Consider the following 21,231-nt stretch of genomic DNA (forward strand, 5'->3'; position numbering starts at 1 on the left):
GCTTAATCTCTTATGTGAATGACAGTCGCATAAAATTGCATTATAATGACAACAATGTATCAACAAAACAAACAGACATAATAGGTAAAAATGTCAAAATTAGGGTAACAGCAGTCAACATTGTGTTATAATCTTTATCACTATAAACATAAACAAATATCTCAACAAAGAAACAAGTTTAAAAAAAAAAATTGCTCTTTAATTTTTTTCTAAAAATCATTCAAATTAAGTAATATATCTTCTTTAGGTATACAGTATAGCATCAACATTTACCATAAATTCTAACTTGTAAAATAAAGAGACTATATCTACATAGCAAAGAGTATATAAGTTTACCAATTATTTCCTTATTCCTGTCACATTATAAAACGTTTTTAAAAACAATATTTAGTTTTCCTTGCCATCGACAGCTAAACTTGTTACGATTATCACTGATACGTTGCTATTGTCATGCACATATTACGACTATCAGATAAAATTGAGAATGGAAATCGGGAATGTGTCAAAGAGACAACAACCCGACCAAAGAACAGACAACAGCCGAATGCAGCAAGAAACTCCCGCACCCGGAGGCGTGCTTTAGATGGGCACAAAACAAAAATGTATACTAGTTCAGTGATATTGGACGTCATACTTAACTCTGAAATATACACAAGAAACTAGAATAAAATTCATACAAGACTAACAAAGGCGCACAAATGCGGCGGGGTTAAACTTTTTTTTTTTTAGATAATCCCGTTACAATTATCACATTTTACAAGTTACGATTATTTTCCTGCAATTCTCGATGACTTTTAACATAAACATACAACAAAACCGAATAGATCAACTTGGCGGCTGTGTAATTCTCGAAAACAACATGTTTACACAGAGAAATTGGCAGAAAACGATTTTTCATATTTCTACCTCCGGCATATTGGGATCGTGGTATTTGCGCCGGTTCCACGATAGTCGATTTGAAAACCTTTTAATCATACGCATAGTAATGTATACCTGTATACACGGAACACTAACATTTCTACATACTTCATTCAAAAACAAATGCTATTGTTTGTGATATCTTATCATGTCTGTCTGTATTTTAAATTTACGTTTTGTCAAACACGAACGTGTCATTGTCAACAAAGATATTACGGAAGCCTTTTAGGGCCAAGCTAATTTACTTTTTACAATTTGATATAACAAATTATTTATTTAATATAACAAATTATTCATTTGATATAACAGATTATCAATTTGTTATTACATATTATAATTATTTGATATAACAATTTATTAAGTTGACATAACAGAAAGCGAAATTTGATATGTCAAATTACTTATAGATATACTAGTAAGATGTGGTATGAGTGCCAATGAGACAACTCTCCATCCAAGTCACAATTTGAAAAAGTAAACCATTATAGGTCAAAGTACGGTCTTCAACACGGAACCTTGGTTCATACCGAACAGCGAGCTATAAAGGGCCACAGAAATGACTAGTGTAAAACCATTCAAACGGGAAAATCAACGGGCTAATCTATATAAAAAACGAGAAACACTTATGAACCACATCAACAAACGACAACTAGTTTTTGGTGGGTTTCGTGCTGCTAAGTCTTTAGTTTTCTTTGTTGTGTCTTGTGTACTATTATTTGTCTGTTTGTCTCTTTATTTTTTAGCTATTGCGTAGTCAGTTTATTTTCGATCTATGAGTTTGACTGTCCCTCTGGTATCTTTCGCCCCTCTTCTACTTAACATCAGCTTCCTGACTTAGGACAGGTGCACATAATGCAGCGGGTTTAAACGTTTTAATAGATACCAACTTTCGACCTTATCTGAACCAAAAGTGTAAAATCACAACATAGACAGACACACTTTAAAAATTTAATTGAAATAGCTTAATTCTATCAAAAGACATATTAAAACTAGTGAACATACATGCATGGATTGGGGTTTTCCCCGTTCTCTATTTGACATAAAGGATATATAAGTGAAACGCTACAACTGTTTAGCGATATAGACTTAAACGTTTTTTGCATTGCTCATTGCTCATGATCTGAAATCCTTAACCTTTATATACAACGTTATTTAGCTGCTCAGATTATACACGTTTGATTTGTTCTACAGGTATTAAAAGTCCACAATCATTCAAAATCTCACGCATGTTTCTTTATTTTTAATAAAAATATTCCAAATCAAAAATATATATTGAAATAAACTTATTTAAGACAAATGCAATGATGATTGAATGATGTTTAATAAATCCTTTCAAGTTCCTATATATATTGAAATAATACAGCATCATGCCAGGCTTTTTTTAAGAAGGTGACGCATTATTTTATCCTTGCATGGTCCTATGTTCCTACAAACACCAATATCTTTATAGAATTCTTTGTTTCGTTTTGACTTGAAAATATGCAATATACATTGATCAAATAGGCCTCCCTTTTCTATCTTATATTTGTTCGTTCTAAGACACCAGGTCCGATATACGAAATAGATAGATAAAGGAAAAAAGGGAGGAGGTTGGGTTATAGAAACTTGTAAGTTGAGTTTTTAATATGCATTAGATATTTGTCACTGGACGTCAGATAAACAATCAATTTATACACGAAATGCGCCAGTTTGGGTTACGCAATCTTTTAAATAATCATTATAATGATAAAATCATACTATTTATAGAGAAATTTAAAATGTGATATATCAAATTATCTATATCAAATTGATAATTTGATATATCAAATTAATAATTTGTTATATTAAATTCATAATTTGTTATATTAAATTCATAATTTGTTATATCAAATTAATAATTTGTTATATCAAATTAGTAATTTGTTATATCAAATTGATAATTTTTTAAATCAAATTAATAATCAGTTAAATAAAATTAATAATTAGATATATTAAATTGATAATCTGTTATATCAAAAAAAAAAATTTTTATATCAAATATATAATCTGTCGTATCAAATTACTAATCAGTTAAATTAAATAATAATTTGTTATTTCAAATTGATAGTATGTTATGTCAAATAAATTATTTGTTATATCAAATTGCTAACCTGTTGTATCAAATTGAAAATCTATGATATCAAATTGATAATCTGTTATATCAAATTAGTAATCCGTTAAATAGAATTAATAATTTTTAATATCAAATTGATAGTATGTTTTTTCAAAAAAAATAATTTGTTATATCAAATTGATAACCTGTTGTATCATATTAAAAATATGTTATATCAAATTGGAAAATTTAAATTAACATGGCCCTAAAAGGCTTCCGTAGTACAAATTGGATAATACAACAGAATCATGTGACAATGAAATTTTCTAACATGTCGCATATAAGCCTGTATGCAAAGGACATCAAGCAAACTTATGAAAGAGAATGCGTAAGTTCTTTAAGAAGTCTGTTGTATGAACTCATCTACATTTTGACGGTTTGTTTTAATTTGCTGTTTAAGTTGAAAATAAATTTATAAACATTGGTCACAATTCATATGTATTAATTGGACTTTTTTCATTTATACATATGTATCATTGGTTATCGTGGCATTTGTTTAAAGGTACAACTATCGTAGGAATTGTGGAAAATACTATTCCGAACCCATAGTATAGATGGCCAACTTTGTAACTTCTGGTTATCAAAGCACTTCAACTTTATAATTGATTAGACTTTCAACCTTTGTTTTTATTCGGTAGTCAATGTTGAACCGTATGTTGACAGGGGTTTGAGTCGTACATAATTAAGAGTCTGGTATCATCATTGATGAGTATTTTTTTCATTATGTTTGAATAATATAATTTGTTTTCATAATAGACAAGATATAGTAAAATGGCTGCCAGCACAATTCAATGAATTACCTGTATATTTAAAGAAAATAAATTAAAGTTTGCATGATATACTTCCTGGTATATATTCAGTTTGCATATACGTAACGTGACCTACTAAAAATGCTTTTTTTGAAATGTACATGTTACAGTCATCTTTGCATAAAGATAAAAGAAAGGATTTACTTTTATGAAAGTTTATTACATTGGAAATAATGATTTCATTAACAATTTTTGGTTTCTTAGTTATTACCTAAGTTGTCAGAAACTGTATCATTGTTATCACAAGGTGTAAATTCAATAATATGTCAAACAAGTTGCTTTCTTTAAAAAAAGAAATGCAATCGTGAACTTAAATGCGTGTTTAGCATGAACGATCAGATAATTGAAACACAAAGATGCATAATTTTACCTCAAAATTTTAATATAAAATGTAGAAAAATTGAATGGATTATCAATGAAGCTGCTGTTCTATGTGGGGTATAATTTTATTGTCAAAGGCATAATTTCTCTCTCCTATCTCCCTGTCTTCCAATAGATAACATTACAACATGCAATCTCATTGAAATTCCTGCGGATCTATCTTAACTCACATGCTTGTACAAATAAGTATATGAGGATAACGAAACCATATCTGTATATTTAGATTAGTTTGTAAAACATGCTAAATAAGAGTCAACCACTGAATGTTCTATTCAGGGGTGCTATTTTGGAAATAAGAGGTAGCTTCCTGGCTAAAGTCGAAATGTAAATGGGAAACAGTCTTTGTTTTGTAGAAGTTAATGAAATGAATCATGCTTATTTGCATTGTTTCTAGCACGTTTTAAAATAGGTCAAAATCCTAAGCTATATTAGTATTTGTTAATTCCAAACATTTTGACCGTTTCAAATCAATTACACTGGTTTTATAAGGTTTTGTCATTGGCTAGCATATTTGATATATGCTTGGTCTCAATTTACTCATACACCAGGCAACAAACTCAAAACAGACTTTTAAATTAGAAACAATTTAGAACCTCAACTTTATACTTAAAAAAGTTTGCTCAAACATTTCTAACATTTCATTTCATTACTTGTCCTTTTGTAAAAAAGGCTTAAGATAATGAAGTTGTTGATTTGCTCTTTTATACTATTCTGTGATAGACAGCGGGAAACAGGAATAACAGTGCGAATTCAGTATAATTCATGTCCAGTACGCAATATAAAAATCATGTTTTTGCAATCGCATGTTACTTTTATACAAATATCGATTTTAAGAGAAATATTTTTTATAAAGTTGTCGCCAAAACCGGTCTAGACCTCTGTCAATAAGCGAACCTCTTAATTCGCGTATTACCAGATTAGCTCGAATCCTTGAAAACAAACTGACTGCATTCTCAGAAACTTGCACTGATTCTTTTTTGGATGAGGCATGAAGTCGTGCACCAGCTACTTCAAGCTTTAATCTGATTGTATTTTGAGGGAGTGGGTTGTTTCATATACCGAAAACAAAAGAATTGACTTTGCCATGGATAACTATATGTTTTCGATAAGGAAATCGATACACGTGCCCATTGGAAAACTCACACATTTTCCTTAAAAAAAATTAATAAAACGCATCTCTTATTTCATAAAAGAATCATGAATAGATGATAGTTATAAGTCTTTAGACAATTGCTAATATATCCTCACAAACCACATAACGGTAGTAATTTATGATAGTTTTCAATGACAAACGTCGAAGAATATATCAAACCTCAATTTGTGTAATTTCATCAACCATACGTTTCAAATGAATATCTTTCATATATTTCATATAATTTGATTCATTTCTCATTAGAGATTTATTCTATTAAGAAAAAGTTAATATTTCATTTGCATTAATTTTGAATGATAACGATACTGTATTAGCAGATTATTCAAATTATTATTGACAATACCCAACTCTAATTTGTAGCATTGATATTGAACCCACTTAAAGTTAGATGATAGTTTCCGACCTAGTTTGTTAAACTGTTTTATCAAATATTTTGTCACAATAGACGTTTTTCCTTCCATAATAACCTGTCCCCATGTTTAGGACATAACGGTTAATGTGTTAAATTAAGAACTACATTAAACAAAGAAAATCTTGTTACTAGATATTCGTGCTATGGACTTATATTCTAATTATTAACTTATAGTAAATGATTAGTATTCGTGTATAAACCTCAAACTAATATAGTGAATGACCAGATACATGTAAAGATTGCAAAGCATTTTACGAAAACAAAATTTGAATTATGACAGAAAAATGTGTTTATACATCATGTACATAGCAAAAAAGAAGAACAAAATGAACTAGTCTTAATTTAATAATTTGCTATTTTTTTCAATTTCTTTTTCAATATTTTTCTTTTGAGAATTTTTCCCACGAAATATTATTGACCATGTTATAGTATTGGTGCTAATTATTATAATTATATTTTCATTATGTTATTGATCTTACTTGCTTTTCATATTGTATGATTGTTACTTAGAATTTGATATGTAAAGGATGCTTTATCTATCAATATTTAGTTAAACATTGATAAGATCATGTTGAATTATTATAAATGATATATGTAATTGTTTCAACAAAATGTTACAAAACATTATGAGTTACGATGAAATCCTTGAAATAAAATCCTTGAACAAAAAATATTACCTTTTTACAATTTCTAAGTAAATATTTAAATCCATTTGTGGCGTTCCTTCTTCTGAGGTAGCCAATGCTTAAGTATACTTTTTTTCAACCCTACTGACGAGCAACGTAGGCGTACCTGCTTTATGTACATGTATCCATTGTCATACATTTATGTGCTCATTTATTTAATTGGTATCATTATTTTTTATCTAATATGCTTTTTATATATATTCTATTCTTTTTTATGTAATTGCAAGCAACAAAGTCATTCATATTCCTGTTCCAAATATTTCACTTACTGTCTATGGGAAATTTATTGTATCAATATATACATTTAAGACCTAAGAATAAAATAACATTTTACTATAAAATGATTGTAGGCAAATTAACAATTGACACGCGTTTTAAAAACAATCGAAAATGTGCTTAAATTACTATCATTCTGCAAAGCTATTCAAAGCAATAATGATTTTGAGAATTAAACTTTACATGTACAACGTTTTATCAAAATACATCTAGGAATTTATTTTTTAACACAATGTTAGTGAGCATTTTGTTTCATAGCCGAAAATTCTAAACAAAGATTTAATAAAATGAAAAATTTCATTCTGATTTAATTGCAGTTGATGATAATAATATGTTTATAACAGAAATACACAACACAACAATATAACTTTATAGTTGTAAGTGTCACTAATGATGGTAACTGTGTTAAATGTCTTTGAAAAGAACGCGTTATAATGTTCCAGAGCTCTTATAATGTTCCAGAGCTCTTACAATGTTCTTTGGTAGCATATAGATTGCTGTTACCGTTATATTATTTTGTATCTTAATTTATGTCATAAAAGAGTCATCACTGATTACAAAAAATAGTGTCACACTGTAAATTTTCTAGTACGATATATCCTGATTATGAGCATGTTGCTTGGTGTCTTGTTTATTCTAATCCCCGTCTCCAAAAAATGTCCGGTGACAGCTTTTAAGGTACGCCATCATTAATTGTATCAATGAAATGACGTTGATATGTTTGTAATATAGCATGGTCTGCTCATTATACTTTTCTCTCAGATTCTCAACAGAAATACTACTTCTGGGAGATCTGGGTCTTACATGTTCGAGAAAACCTTGGACAATGCTTATGATGGTTTGAGGCATCGCCGGCGATGTAGTAACAGGCCAGGGTCGACTGACACCTATTAAGGGGAGATTCGCATCTATTTTAGTATAAAAAAAAAGAAGTAACAGTACAAGATGAAACACAATCCGAACGATCAAACAAATGGAAGAACACAAATAAAATTAGACATACTTTTCAATTAATTTCTAAATATTAAAACAGCAAATACTTTATAGATAAACATGTATAAGAAATCAAACCATTACTTTTTCACAAGTTTTATAGAATTGTTTAACATTTTGTCATACTGTTGCTATTGTTATGAGTTACAATTTATGACAGCAAAGACCCATCGAAACAACATCTGATACAAAAATTTATCAATACTTTTAGATATTTAGATGATATATTGGCTCTCAATAATGACGACTTTAGTATGTACACTAAAGAGATTTATCCTGCCGAACTGATTTTCAATAAAGCTAAAACTTACAATGAACACTGCCCTTTCCTGGATTCTGATATCTATATCTTCAACGGTACAAGGACATCATTCATAAATATAAATCAGCATGCAGACATCTTATACGTTCAGGTATTTCACATCCAATATTATATGGTAATATTCTTTACAAAGCACAAAAATGTCGGCATGCACCTCAAAAGCTAACCAAACCTTTAAACACACTGATTTGGAAAGGATATAGTTACACTTCTGTTGTCAAGTCATTAAGAATTGCATATTTTGGTATCAAAATTGATTCAGTCATAGAGTCTTTGCATCGGAAATAAACATATCTATTCTAAAACCAGTTGTTGGCATGAAACGGGTTATGTTCCTCTCATATATTTTATGATGTTATATACTAAACCCCTTACGGGAGGTATTTAACTTGATTTTCGTATGACGAAGACATAATCTTTCAATCAGTTCAATTGAGGTCTGAAGCTGGCATGTCAGTAACTGCTGGTAGTCCTCGTTCATTTATGTATGATTGTCATTTTCCTTAGTTTCTTTTGTTACTTATTCTGACATCGGTTTTGGAGTTCTTTTAAACTGAGTTTTACTGTGCGTATTGCTATGTGTTTCTTTATTCTACATTGGCTAGAGGTATAGGGGGAAGGTTGATATCCCACAAAACATGTTTAACCACGCCGCATTTTTGCGCCTGTCCCATATCAGGAGACTCTGGTCTATGTTAGTCTTGTATGTTTTTTATTTTATTAGTTCATTTATATGTTTTGGGGTTTAGTGTGACGTTCATTCTTACTGAACTAGTACACAATTTCATTTGGGGGCCAGATGAGGCCCACCTCTGGATGCGGGATTTTCTCGCTGCATTGAAGACCCATTGGTGGCCTTCGGCTGTTGACTGCTCTTTGGTCGGGTTGTTGTCTCTTTGACATATTCCCCATTTCCATTCTCAATTTTATATATATATTTCAGGTATCATACTGTCGATGATCACAATGTCTGAATTCCACAGTTTCATTGTAAGTACATTTATATTTACAATTCAATTTTCGTTTTTTTCTCTTTATAACTTTTTCTTACTACCTCTTTCATTAATTTATTACGTCGAACATTTGCTAATGTCATTGTTGATCACAACTTCTGTGTCAATTTACCATTTTTTTTTTTTTTATTTTGGGTTTTAGCACACTGACCGCATACACAAATTGAAAGTTAATACATTTTAGAAAAGCTCTATGTGGGAGGATATGCGTGCGAGAGTTTTAGTTTATTGATCACTTGTATCACGCATGTAGTTCTGATAATCTTTTGGACTTTTAGAAAACGATTTTTCTATTTAGAATTTCCAAAATGTTTCAAAAGAAATGAATACGTCTGATTTTCATCCTCCCTCTCCATGTTTATAGTTTTTCGTAAGGTCTTGATTAAACGAAATACGTTTTTGTTCTGAAAACACTTCCTTCCTTATGAGGGTAATAACCTTCATATAAGCTTTTACTTCCTGTCTTTTTACACAATGATAAGGTTCTCCTTTAAAAAACGAAAACAACATTATTAAATTTGTTTCACCGGAAGCACTTTTTCTAAATTCACCTTGATCAATGAAATGCTTCATAGGAAATTGAGAGTCAAGGATTTAGAAAACATAAATAATTAGAAGCTAGTTGAACAAAAGGGGCATTTAAAGTATTGAAAAGGTATAGAAATAAATGGAAATAAACATATGTATGTGGCTTAATGACGATAATGAATCCTCGTATCCTTTACATTTGACAAACTGTTTGTCGTTTTGATTTTTTCCCCACTGCTACTGACGCTGCTGCTGCTGCTGCTGCTGATGTTCAATGGCAAATGCAATGCAAATAAAGGACGAGAACATGTTGAGGTAATATAGGTATGAACTTGGAGTTGTACTAGAACGACTCGCATATAAGAATTTTCAACGTGTTAAATTGAGTTTCATTTAAATTATTGATCAACTCGATTTGAGTGAATACTCTGAGAATAAAAACGTTAAATGACATACTCTTTACAATTTGCATGTTATTAATTTATTTGGTATTTTGATTTATCATAATCTACATAGCCCTTCGATCAAAATTTAAAAAAACTGACAATGAAGGTGAATAAGCTGAATTTAGTGTGCATATCACGATGATCTGAAACAGACTTCATGATTTTTGCTGGACAATGCAAATTTAAGAAACCAAGCATACTACATTGGACATGACATGAACCGTTGGAACACATTCAGATTAGCCGGACCGTTGTGAAGACATCTTATAAATAGGTTAAAATCTGTGGAGAGATAAATAAAGATACTACAACTACCTCGAGACAGCTAAGTTGTAATTTAAACAAGGACAAATTAACTTGCGAAACTGTTTTTCAAATTCACCTGTCGATAGTGTAGAAACATCATATTTCACGTTTTGTGGTTAGTATTGGAATTTGTTTCTGTGATAATTTATAAAACGTAGATTAACTGTGTACCGCCATCTTGGAGTGTGAAATAGCAGTACACAATCGGCCTAGTTCTTTGCTTAAATCTGCACAATTGAGTCAAATTTGAAATTAACGTGAAAGATTTTTGAATAAAGAAAAAAAAGGTGATTTATTACATTATTTCCACTGTTTTGTAATAAATACTAGATATCTGTGTTTGTTCGAATCTGTGTTTAAATTAGGTATATACATGTAGGAGTCATATTAAAATCGTTTTTTTTTTTGTCACAACACAAAATAGGAAAATTCTTAAGATATTGCTTTATGTATTTTATTAATGACTTTATCTGAGTAAATTTCCTTTATATGGTAAAGTTATAAAAAAAAATATACCAAATTAACATATTGTGTAATTGTGGAAAACAAATCGAAAACTATATGAAAGAACAATGCAATTACATTCTTCTCTCAAAATTGGCATATTTCATTATAGAACATCTAGATTGGTTGTTTTCTGCTATCTTACAATCCATAGGGCGAAAGACACCCGATCTACCTTAAGGGGAAATAATTGAATTAGCAAAATTCTATATTTGAATGTCTTATATGTAGTATTGTATCTGTAAAAAAACACTTTTTTTTTAGTTTTCGTATTTACTTTTAATTAAGAAAAGTGTAATCCATGGAATGTCCAAGCATGTTTAAAACAAGATGTTAATCACAACACAAAGGAGTACTTTAGTATTCCTATCCTGCATAGCTTTCTATATTTTTATATTTTGAGAAAATAAACTCTTGTATCTATTTCGGTTTTCAACATCGGCACAATACACGTATATGTATCCTTTTTCTAACATGACTAAGCAATCGTGTCTTCGTGAATTGTATATTTGATTACTACTAGTAATCTTTTCATTTGTTTACAATATTTTCCTGCTAAAATGATACTTTTACACCTGTTAGACTCCGAGAGTTGTATTAGCTAAGAAGTCATCTTGGATGGAGTTCCTCATTGGCACTCATACCACATCTTCTTACATCTATTTGTTACTGACCTAAATAAAGGCAACAGTAGTATACCGCTGTTCAAAAGTCATAAATTGATTGAAAGAGACAAATTCGGGTAACAAACTAAAACCGAGGGAAACACATCAACTATAAGAGGAAAACAACGAAACAACTGAACACTGAAGTGCAACAAAAAACAAACGATAATGCAACATACATAGAAACGAACTATTTGATAACAACTGCCATATTACTGATTTGGTACAGGACATTTGAAGAAAAACATGACAGGTTGATCCAGGTTTTATGGCTAGCCAAACCTTTGCGCTTTATGGCAATGTTCAATATACTGCTAAAATGACATCATTACATGACGGAAATACAGTACAAAGAAATGCAAGAACACCAAAGACAGAGAAATACATAAATGAATAATATGATAAAAGTACACGTTTTTCTTAAAACAATTCGGTGATGATAGATTGAGACACAATTATGAAAACTAAGGTTAAAAGTTCATTAGGCAATGTTGACCTTAGATGAATATGGCTCTTATTTTTTGGTCCTTTTATATCGTATAGCCCATAACGTTTCTACGTATTTATACAATCCTTGCTGTCTATTATTTGAGACTTCCTGAATTTTTATTAATTCAGAAAGACCTTCAAAAGCTTCAAATCATAAAGTGCTATATTCATATTCTTTGTGCATTATTTTCAGATTTTCCTTTTGATATCTCCCACTGATTCCTACCGTTTACAATGTCCAGATATATCTCAGAGACTATTAAGGGCATCGGGATATTGCACAAGTATTCTAAGATGGGAATACACATGTCTTTATGATACAAATAGATTAAGGTTTTCGGAACAATGTGAAAAGAACCAAGATTATGTAAGACCAGGTAAGAAAAGGAAAATTTATATTTAGCATTGACAAATAATATTTATATATACATATTGTTGAGTCTTTCAGGCTCTAACTTTTTTTAATTTATTCGATGAAATTTTTTAAAGGTACTGCATAGAAAGAGTATTTGGCACATACATTTACAGAATATTTTAGAAGCCATTTAAATAAAAAAAAAATAAAAACTGAAGAGTTTGATGGACTCAACACTATGTACGAACGATAGTAAAAATAAACTACAAAAAGAGAAAAAAAAAGCGGCAGGTGAATGTCAAAGTAGTAATTATAACGTAATTTATCCGAGCGATGTAGTTGTTGTTTCAATGTTGTAATTTATTCCAACGAAGAAGGCCATAATGGCCCAAACGCATATATATAGTTTTTATTATATGTATATATATATATATATAAGTATAAGCAAGTGCCAACCATACAATATATATGCCCACTGGATCTCAATGTGTTTAAAAGACCGGGTGAATTCAAATATTTATATCAGTCTGAAAATTAGACCCACCAGTGTCAAATTAAGATTTTTATAAGCATATACATCTAATTCTCACATTGTTAGGTTTGATTTTCAGATTTACGCCTAAAAGGTGTACAAAACAACACCAATATTAATAAAAGGAAACATTAAATGTAATTATCTATAAATATTTCGGATAACAGGTATCCTTCATCAGTATGATTATGATGTAAAATGAATCATATCAATCTATTCTGATTTAATTATAACAATCTTGAAATTTATACAATAAAAACCGAACAGAGCAACGAATGTACAATTCTAAAATTTCAAAATTGACGAAGGTTAGGTATTTACAACAGAGACTGCATAGATATGATACTAACAAAATTAGAAATGTGCGATATAAATAGGTATATGTATATTTCAAAAAAATTCAGCAGTTTGAAAATGATTGATAAAAAAAATTATTTTGAAACAAGTTAAGTAATTGAACGTGGCTGCGTACTTATACATCCTAAATGAATATCATCCTTTCGATTTAACAAAGGTAAAGGAATAGCAACAGACTGCGTAGTAATATGAAATATAACCCAAATGAAAAACACTGAACTAATTAGAAATACAACTTGTTATTTAATCTATTTGGTGCGAAACTTTTTTTAATTTTCTTATCCAAAATCTTTCCCGAGCGAGTCTATCCTCCTTAGAACAGTGTTGTGGTCTATAATTGTAATGTTTAGCCGATTGATAACTGCCTTTTTGTGGCCAGGGGATCTCAAATGTCGACTGAGAGGAAGGCCTGGGTTGCATTCATAGTAGTTTTGATGGCCGTTCATACGTTTATGAAATGGCTATTCTGACGCGCCAACATACTGTTTATCACATTTACACTGTAGGAGATACACAGCAATTGTAGTCTTTCAATTAACATTGCAAAATATGGTTCATTTCGTACCAATGGAGTGACTGTTAAAAGCCTGGGTATTCAGTATTTGCTTGCAAGTCAGACATTGTTTGTTCCCACATCCCTTGCAAGAGCACACAGACGATGAGCCCGACTGCGGATAAATCAGCTCTCACCAGCAAGTCTTTAGGGCTTTTGGGTGTAGTTTAGTAACTGGTGATTGGGGAATAGAAATATGATTACTTTTAATCTCTGTCGATCGTCAATAAAACCCTTGCCAAAGTGAGGTGTCCGTTTGGTTCTGTTGGTTGTTTAAATTCACATCACGTCCAGTCAGAATGGGGATGTTAAATCTAGTGCTAATGTAAAGAGGGTACAAGGCTCTATACACATTAGGAACACTTGCAACAACTTTTTGATGGGCACGTATGTGGCCTGATGCAAGACTAAATTTCTGTACCTTTAATAATTTTCCATTGGCAATCCTAATTTCTATCCTGAAGGACCCCTATTACAGGATCTTCCTATTGTAAGTATTGGTTATATTTTCTCGCCCTGAACATGCGTAACATATTTGCCACTGGATATTTATCAACTACCAACCAATGAATCAATCGGGACAGATTTTTACAACCTTTTTTATATTACACGATAAAATACTTTTAAAAACATTTTTTTCAGCGCACATGTCTATTGTTGTTTATTATCTTAATCATTTGTTATAGTGATTTTTTATTTGTCTTTGTAAAAAGTAAAATCACAAAAATACTGAACTCCGAGGAAAATTCAAAACGGAAAGTCCCTAATCAAATGGCAAAATCAAAAGCTCAAACACACCAAACGAATTGATAACAACTGTCATATACCTGACCTGGTACAGGCATTTTCTTATGTAGAAAATGATGGATTTGAACCTGGTTTTATAGCTCGTTAAACCTTTCACTTGTATGACAGTCGCATCAAATTCCATTATATTGACAACGATGCGTAAATAAAACAAACAGACATATAGGTAAAAATGTCAAAAATACGGATACAGCAGTCAACATTGTGTTATAATCTTAATCACTAAAAAAACAAAACAAAGAAGCACATAATGGCATATAGACCAAGCATATCAGCAAATATTATTAAAAAAAAAATATTACGTCACTGCTTAGTCTATTTTTGGTAATATCAATAAGGCATGGCTGAGCACTTATACATCCCGTCATTGAATTATTATGTTAAGGTAAATTTTTGTTTTTAGTTTAAATGTGCTTTTGTCTATACGCCTTTTTGTTTTTCTATTCGTTTGTTTTATAGTGATTTAGATTATAACACAATGTTGACTGTTGTATCCCGTATTTTCACAATTATACCTATTATGTCTATTTGTTTTTTTCACACATTGTTGTCAATATAATGGATTTTTATGCGTCTGTCATACACGTGGGAGGTTTAGCTAGCTATAAAACCAAGTTTTATCCAGCATTTTACTACATAAGAAAATGTCTGTACCAAGTCAGGAATATGAGAGTTGTTATCCATTCGTTTGATGTGTTTGATCTTTTGATTTTGCCATTTGATAAGGAACTTTCCGTATTGAATTTTACTCGTAGTTTGCTTTTTTTGTTATTTTATTTATGTCTATACCAGTTACTTTAATATTTTCAAAATTGATTACAAAGGGGTATGCTTGGGTCATTATTTTGCATTTTGTCTTTCATTTTTTCTTTTGGGCCTTGTCTATATAGTGTCTATAGCGCCTTCTATATGCCATTTTGTTTTTCTTTGTTGACATAGTTGTTTTTTTTTATAGTGATTAAGAATGAAACATTGACTAACATTTAGAAAAAACATAGTAATCTTCTCACATTTTTTATAAATTAAACAATGGTTTCGCTAAATGTTAATATACTTTTCAATTAAAAAGATTTTTAATAACTATGTCATTTTCATTATATTCTAAATGACAATATAGTTTAAATTATATTGAAAAAAACACAATGAAAATCGTGAATATCGAAATTATCTCGAAAATGAATTATGCAAATAAAAATTGTTAATAGCTGAACACAATAATTTGGCGACAAATTTAATTTACAATGTAAATGATTTAGTAACCTATAACCTGTATAATTATTATTAATTTTTCAATTTATATTATGACTTAATTACTATTTTCAACTTACTCATTTTTATTCTAATTTTGCTGAACTGGACTGGTTTCTCTTTTAAGGCGAAAGATATGTAATAACTGGAAGTCTTCGAAATGTCGATTGTTCTTCAAAACAATATCAGCCTTTTTCGTTATGGTCAAACATAAGTGGGGTGTGTTTGTACCAAAAGACCCCATGTGTAGGACAGGGTCAAGTTATCTTCAGCAATGGGTCGCTCATTGAAGATAGAAAATGTCGTTGCGATTACACGAAAGGATATACATTTATTCAACGACCAAAACAGAACTGTTCTTGTAACCCATCAGAGGAGGATTGTTCCTGTTACATCAGTGAATGTCCTGGTGGTTCAGTGTTATCACCTGGTATATAATTAATGAATACGTTAATTATACCACTAGATAAATGATACCCTTATAAAATATAGAGATGTGGTACAATTGCCAATGAACCAAATTTCACATTCATTAATCTCTCCTTTAAAATCATATTGAGGTCAAGTTCAGTAAATGGTCAATGTAACAGATTTTTTGTTCAATTTTGTATACAGCTTCATCTCGATGAAGTATAACTAAAAAATCAAAAAAATAATACATTTTTCCTTTTTTATATTGTTAAATTTCACTGATTACATTCTTTCAAGAAGGTATATTTAAAAAAATAGCATATGAAATTTTGTCTTACAATCATCAAATCTCAAATTTCAAATCCATCGATTTTTCATAATAATATAAATATTATGTTGTTGATAAATATATTTCCGTTTTCATTATTAAAATTAATAATAGGTTCACCAACTTCTTCGTGTGTTTTCTTTACAAATATATATTCTAGTTGGAAAACACATCGACGTTCCTACGCGATGACGTATCATTTTGCGATGATTCGATCTATTGTTTTACCTAAATCACTAACCTGAATGATGGTTACCGTAAAAACGAAGTCGGGAACTCCGTTCAGTTTTTACTTCATTCATTTATTCGGATGCAGAATTTTCTTGCTGAGTTGAAGACCCATTGGTGGCCTTCGGCTGTTTTTTACTCTTCGGTCGGGTTGTTGTGTATTTGACACATTCGTCATTTCCATTCTCAATTTACTAATATCCTCTCCAATTTTTTTGGGGGGAATCCTGATGCGTTCTCTTTCGTTTTCGTTGTAGTGTTTTTGTTCGACGTGTTAGTCGTATTTTTTTATTTTTTTTTTTTGCCATATTGTTTGCAGTTATTTTTACTTGAGAGTTTGAACTTTTATCAAATTTAGATATTGGTTGAACTATTTTCCGGTTGTTTGGTTGTACATGGACAATTGATTTATTGGCCTGTTTTAAATTGCCCCCTTTATTATGTGTAATCTTTCAAATTATCACTATCGTTTTAAAAAAAATATAAAGCAGCTGAACAGTTTGGCGCATATGACATGCTACAACTTGCACAAATCTAATTATTTATTTGCATTTAAATAAGTACGACCCTCCTGTCTCTGTCACTTAATGTGCTTATTATTTTGAATCTCATTTATGTTCAGGTAAAATGGCTACGATCCTATTATCCGATATTTATCAAATACAAATCTGTCCTATTCTTCTTAATTATTGATTTATTTTGATTATTCTTTCCCTTAATCGTATACAAAATTTGTTATCATAACAAAGGTTTAAGGTTTGTTCGATGAAATATACTTAGGCAATTTAAACAAACAATATCAAATGAGACTTCAATATTAAGTAGAAGCATGCGTTGAAATCCTGACGATGTTGTCAAATTTCCCCAGAATGTCAACTTATTTTTATTTTGTTGACATTTTATTCCGTTCTCAAATTTATCAAGGTGTATTTGGATTGCATATTTGAGCGCTTTATCTGGAAAGCTGTTCCATTTCATATGTGTGATTCTTTTTCACTGAAACAATTTTATAGTGAAACAATGTTCTTAATATTCGGGGCCACATTTAACCCTAAAAGAACCTAAAACTTAATTAACTACGACACAATCTAACTATAATTCAAAATAAATTGTGTTTGGTGACTTTTCCAAACATAAACATTTCTCTGAAACTGACATTGTCAAGATCCTTCTTGATTACGTTTCGAGGACGTGTTTTACCATTTCTGTGTAGCAACATTCCAGCAGCGACTGAATACAGAGTATATATCACTCAGTTGATATGATATTCCCGGGCTTGTATTTATTATCAATATTTCCTTGAAAGAGGGTTGCTGCTTACAAGTAATATATTAAACCAAAGGGTTCCAAGTGATAAAGTTGACATCCCTTCGTAAATGTTAAGGAGGCCATCATGAGTTAGTTGACCGTTATGGAATATCCGTTTTACAGATGATACTGGATATATGTTCTTAATGTCGTAACTTAAATCCTTTTCCCCGTCTGTGACCTTTACATTTATTCTTATCACCGTATTTTCAGCATGATCTACACAATGGGTGCAATATGTGGAGCTGGATCTGCTGACCCTGCTGGGACACCTCAGATCAACCCCAGTTTTGTTCTGTTGGTCGTGTCACTCAGTCTTTAGTTTTGTATGCTGTGTGAACGGCTATTTGTCTGTAGGTCTTTTTTTCTTAGACATTGCGATGTCAGTTTATTTTAGACTTATGAGTTTGAATGTCCATTTGGTATCGTTCATCTCTCTTTTAAATCGATCGATGTTAAATGCATCAATTGATATACAAAAGGACGAAATTCCGACATATGGAATCCTTTTTGAATTCCAACAAATTATTTTAGTCATTTTAAAAACTGTTTTGATATACATACATTGTTTTTAAATAATAACACTAATTTTATTATTTCTCAGATTATGAATGTGTTGAGGAAAAACTGCAAACTGACTCGGAGTGTCCTCCAATACAGATTGAAAGGTAACACTCCTTTAATGTTTGACTCAGTGACTAAATATCTAAACTATCTTTTCATGACGATACGGATCTTCCAACATTTGTATTTTCTTGTTTGGTTGTGTATGCTACATATAAAACTGTGATGTACCATCAATGATAAAGGAAAATAATATACTAACTATAAAAGAGAAAAGTACGTTTATAACACAATTAAATCTAATAAATTGTTTAAGACATATTATAAAAGCCTTAAACAGAAAGACACAACGTTTTTGGTAATTTAATTTGTAGTTGCGAAGCATGTCTTTAAATAATCCTTTCTGTATAAATCAAATTCAATAGGGTACCGCCCGCTATTGTTTTTTTATTCGAACGGTGTGTAAGTAAAATAAGTTCGCCGTCCGGTATCTCTTTATAACCACCATAGTACCCATTCTTTGGAACTTTCGGGGTAGCGCCTGTTATTTGGTATATAAGGGGACGTGAGAGAGATTGGAGAGATATCTTAGTTAGTGACATGGTATCAGTTAGACAAAGAATGAGAAATAAAAGAAATATTTTCATTAACAACAATTGTTCAGTATTATTATGTAAACTAGTGAATAATTACATTTTGAAATTTATTCAAGACTTTGTGTCGTGCTTTGCTATCTTTGTGCTATTACAACATGGATTTTACGTAACTGACGCTACCCAATAAAAGACATTGACGAACAAGAATCCATATGAAACGACACGCTACATTACGACGAACGGGTGCAACAGTTGAAATAGCCAATCTCTTAGAAAAAAATCTGAAAGCATTATTCGTCGCCTATTCAACTGTTGCTAGTGAAATCATAGATGTTAACAGATAATAACAGAACAAGAACAAAGATTATTCATGGAAAATGTATCTGATAATGTTAAATGCACAGACAAAGTCAAGTCGTTACCGCATCATCCAATCAAAAAGGAATCAATTACCACCCCATACATATAGTACATATCTGTAGATGTGGAACAAACTACAATTGCCCATGTCTTAACGGTTGTTTGCAAATTACCCACCAATGCTGACTTTTGTGACAGAGTTATTGATTCGTTTGAAATGTTTAAATATAAAGTAAAAGAGGACATTGAAAATACATTTTTAAATATTGTTAAGATATTAATGACTGATATATTACACTATTCATATAATGCCATTGGATTACTTACATGTTAAGGATTGTATTTTTCGGCGCAACCGGTTTAATGTTTATCTTAACCATCACACTATAGAATCATACATAAACATAATTAAGAACAGTTGAACAATCATTTCTGACTTGACTGGTTGACCGTTATGAAATATTCGTTATACAGATGATATCGGATATGTTCCTTATGTCGTAACTACAATCCCCTTCCCTTTTCACGAATGTGACCTTCCGAATTAGACTATTTACCGGCTTTGTAACAACATGAGCAACACGAAGGTAGCCACATGTGGAGCAGGATCTGCTTCCCCTTGCGGAGCACATCTTTTGATTTTGAGCTTTTGATTTTGCCATTTGATTAGGGACTTTCCTTTTTTTAATTTTCCTCGGAGTTCAGTATTTTTGTGATTTTACGTTTTATGTATTTTGGAGTTCGGTATTTTTTTATATTGCTTTTCATGTTCCTAGTGCTTCCTAAAAGCCTTCATCTTGAACATGAAATTCTGAATAAGCAACACGAGCAAAACAACAGTCGGGTCATTTGGATCAGGATCATTTTTGTGATTGAATTAACCGTTTTTTTTTAACTAATGAGTGTGACTGTCCATTCAGTATATTCTTTTACTTTCTATGTTTCCTGTGGTTATATTTGCTTTGGGCTGCTATGTTGTTATCTCTCGTTTTCCGTGTTGAGAAAAGCAGAAATAATCATTCTGGCCAATATTATACTAAATATTACATACATTTTTGCATTTGTAGCTATTGTCTTGAAAAACAAAACAAAGAAAAATACTTATTTTGATAACATTTAGACAATCGGTAGTAACAACTTTTATCGTTGTTGACATACTGTTGGGTTTTGCGTCATTCGGCATGAATAAAGGCATCAGTAGTATACCGCCGTTAAATAGTCATAAATCGATTAAACGAAAACAAATCCGGGTCTCGAACCAAAACCGAGAGAAACACATCAACTATAAGTGGAAAACAACGGAGCAACAGGAACACTGAACTGCCGTAAAAACTAACGCAAACATACATAGAAAGGAATTATTTGATAACAACTGCCATATTCCTGATTTGGTATAGGACATTTAAAGAAAAAAATGGTGGATTGAACATAGTTTTATGGCTAGCCAAACCTCCTGGTTTTATGGCAATGTAAATTAAAAAAAAACGCTAAAATGACAACATTACGTGACATGAATACAGTTCAATTAAACGCCAGAACACTCTTGACAGAA

At 30.9% G+C, this 21,231-nt stretch overlaps 1 protein-coding gene across 1 annotated transcript in view; it reads left to right on the forward strand.

Annotated features, from left to right (window-relative positions):
• Window positions 1-3,284: 3,284 nt before the first annotated feature.
• The window catches only part of LOC127732806 (carboxy-terminal kinesin 2-like), a 29,376-nt gene continuing 11,429 nt past the window's right edge, over window positions 3,285-21,231 (forward strand). The window contains exons 1-5 of the mRNA XM_052241976.1: window positions 3,285-3,377; window positions 9,025-9,071; window positions 12,226-12,409; window positions 16,012-16,314; window positions 18,764-18,827. Coding sequence (XP_052097936.1) covers window positions 3,374-3,377; window positions 9,025-9,071; window positions 12,226-12,409; window positions 16,012-16,314; window positions 18,764-18,827 — 602 coding nt within the window. The 5' untranslated portion in view covers window positions 3,285-3,373. The remainder of the gene's footprint in view (window positions 3,378-9,024; window positions 9,072-12,225; window positions 12,410-16,011; window positions 16,315-18,763; window positions 18,828-21,231) is intronic.

The sequence above is a fragment of the Mytilus californianus genome, unplaced genomic scaffold (assembly GCF_021869535.1).
Source record: "Mytilus californianus isolate M0D057914Y unplaced genomic scaffold, xbMytCali1.0.p SCAF_28, whole genome shotgun sequence".
Lineage (NCBI taxonomy): Eukaryota > Metazoa > Mollusca > Bivalvia > Mytilida > Mytilidae > Mytilus > Mytilus californianus.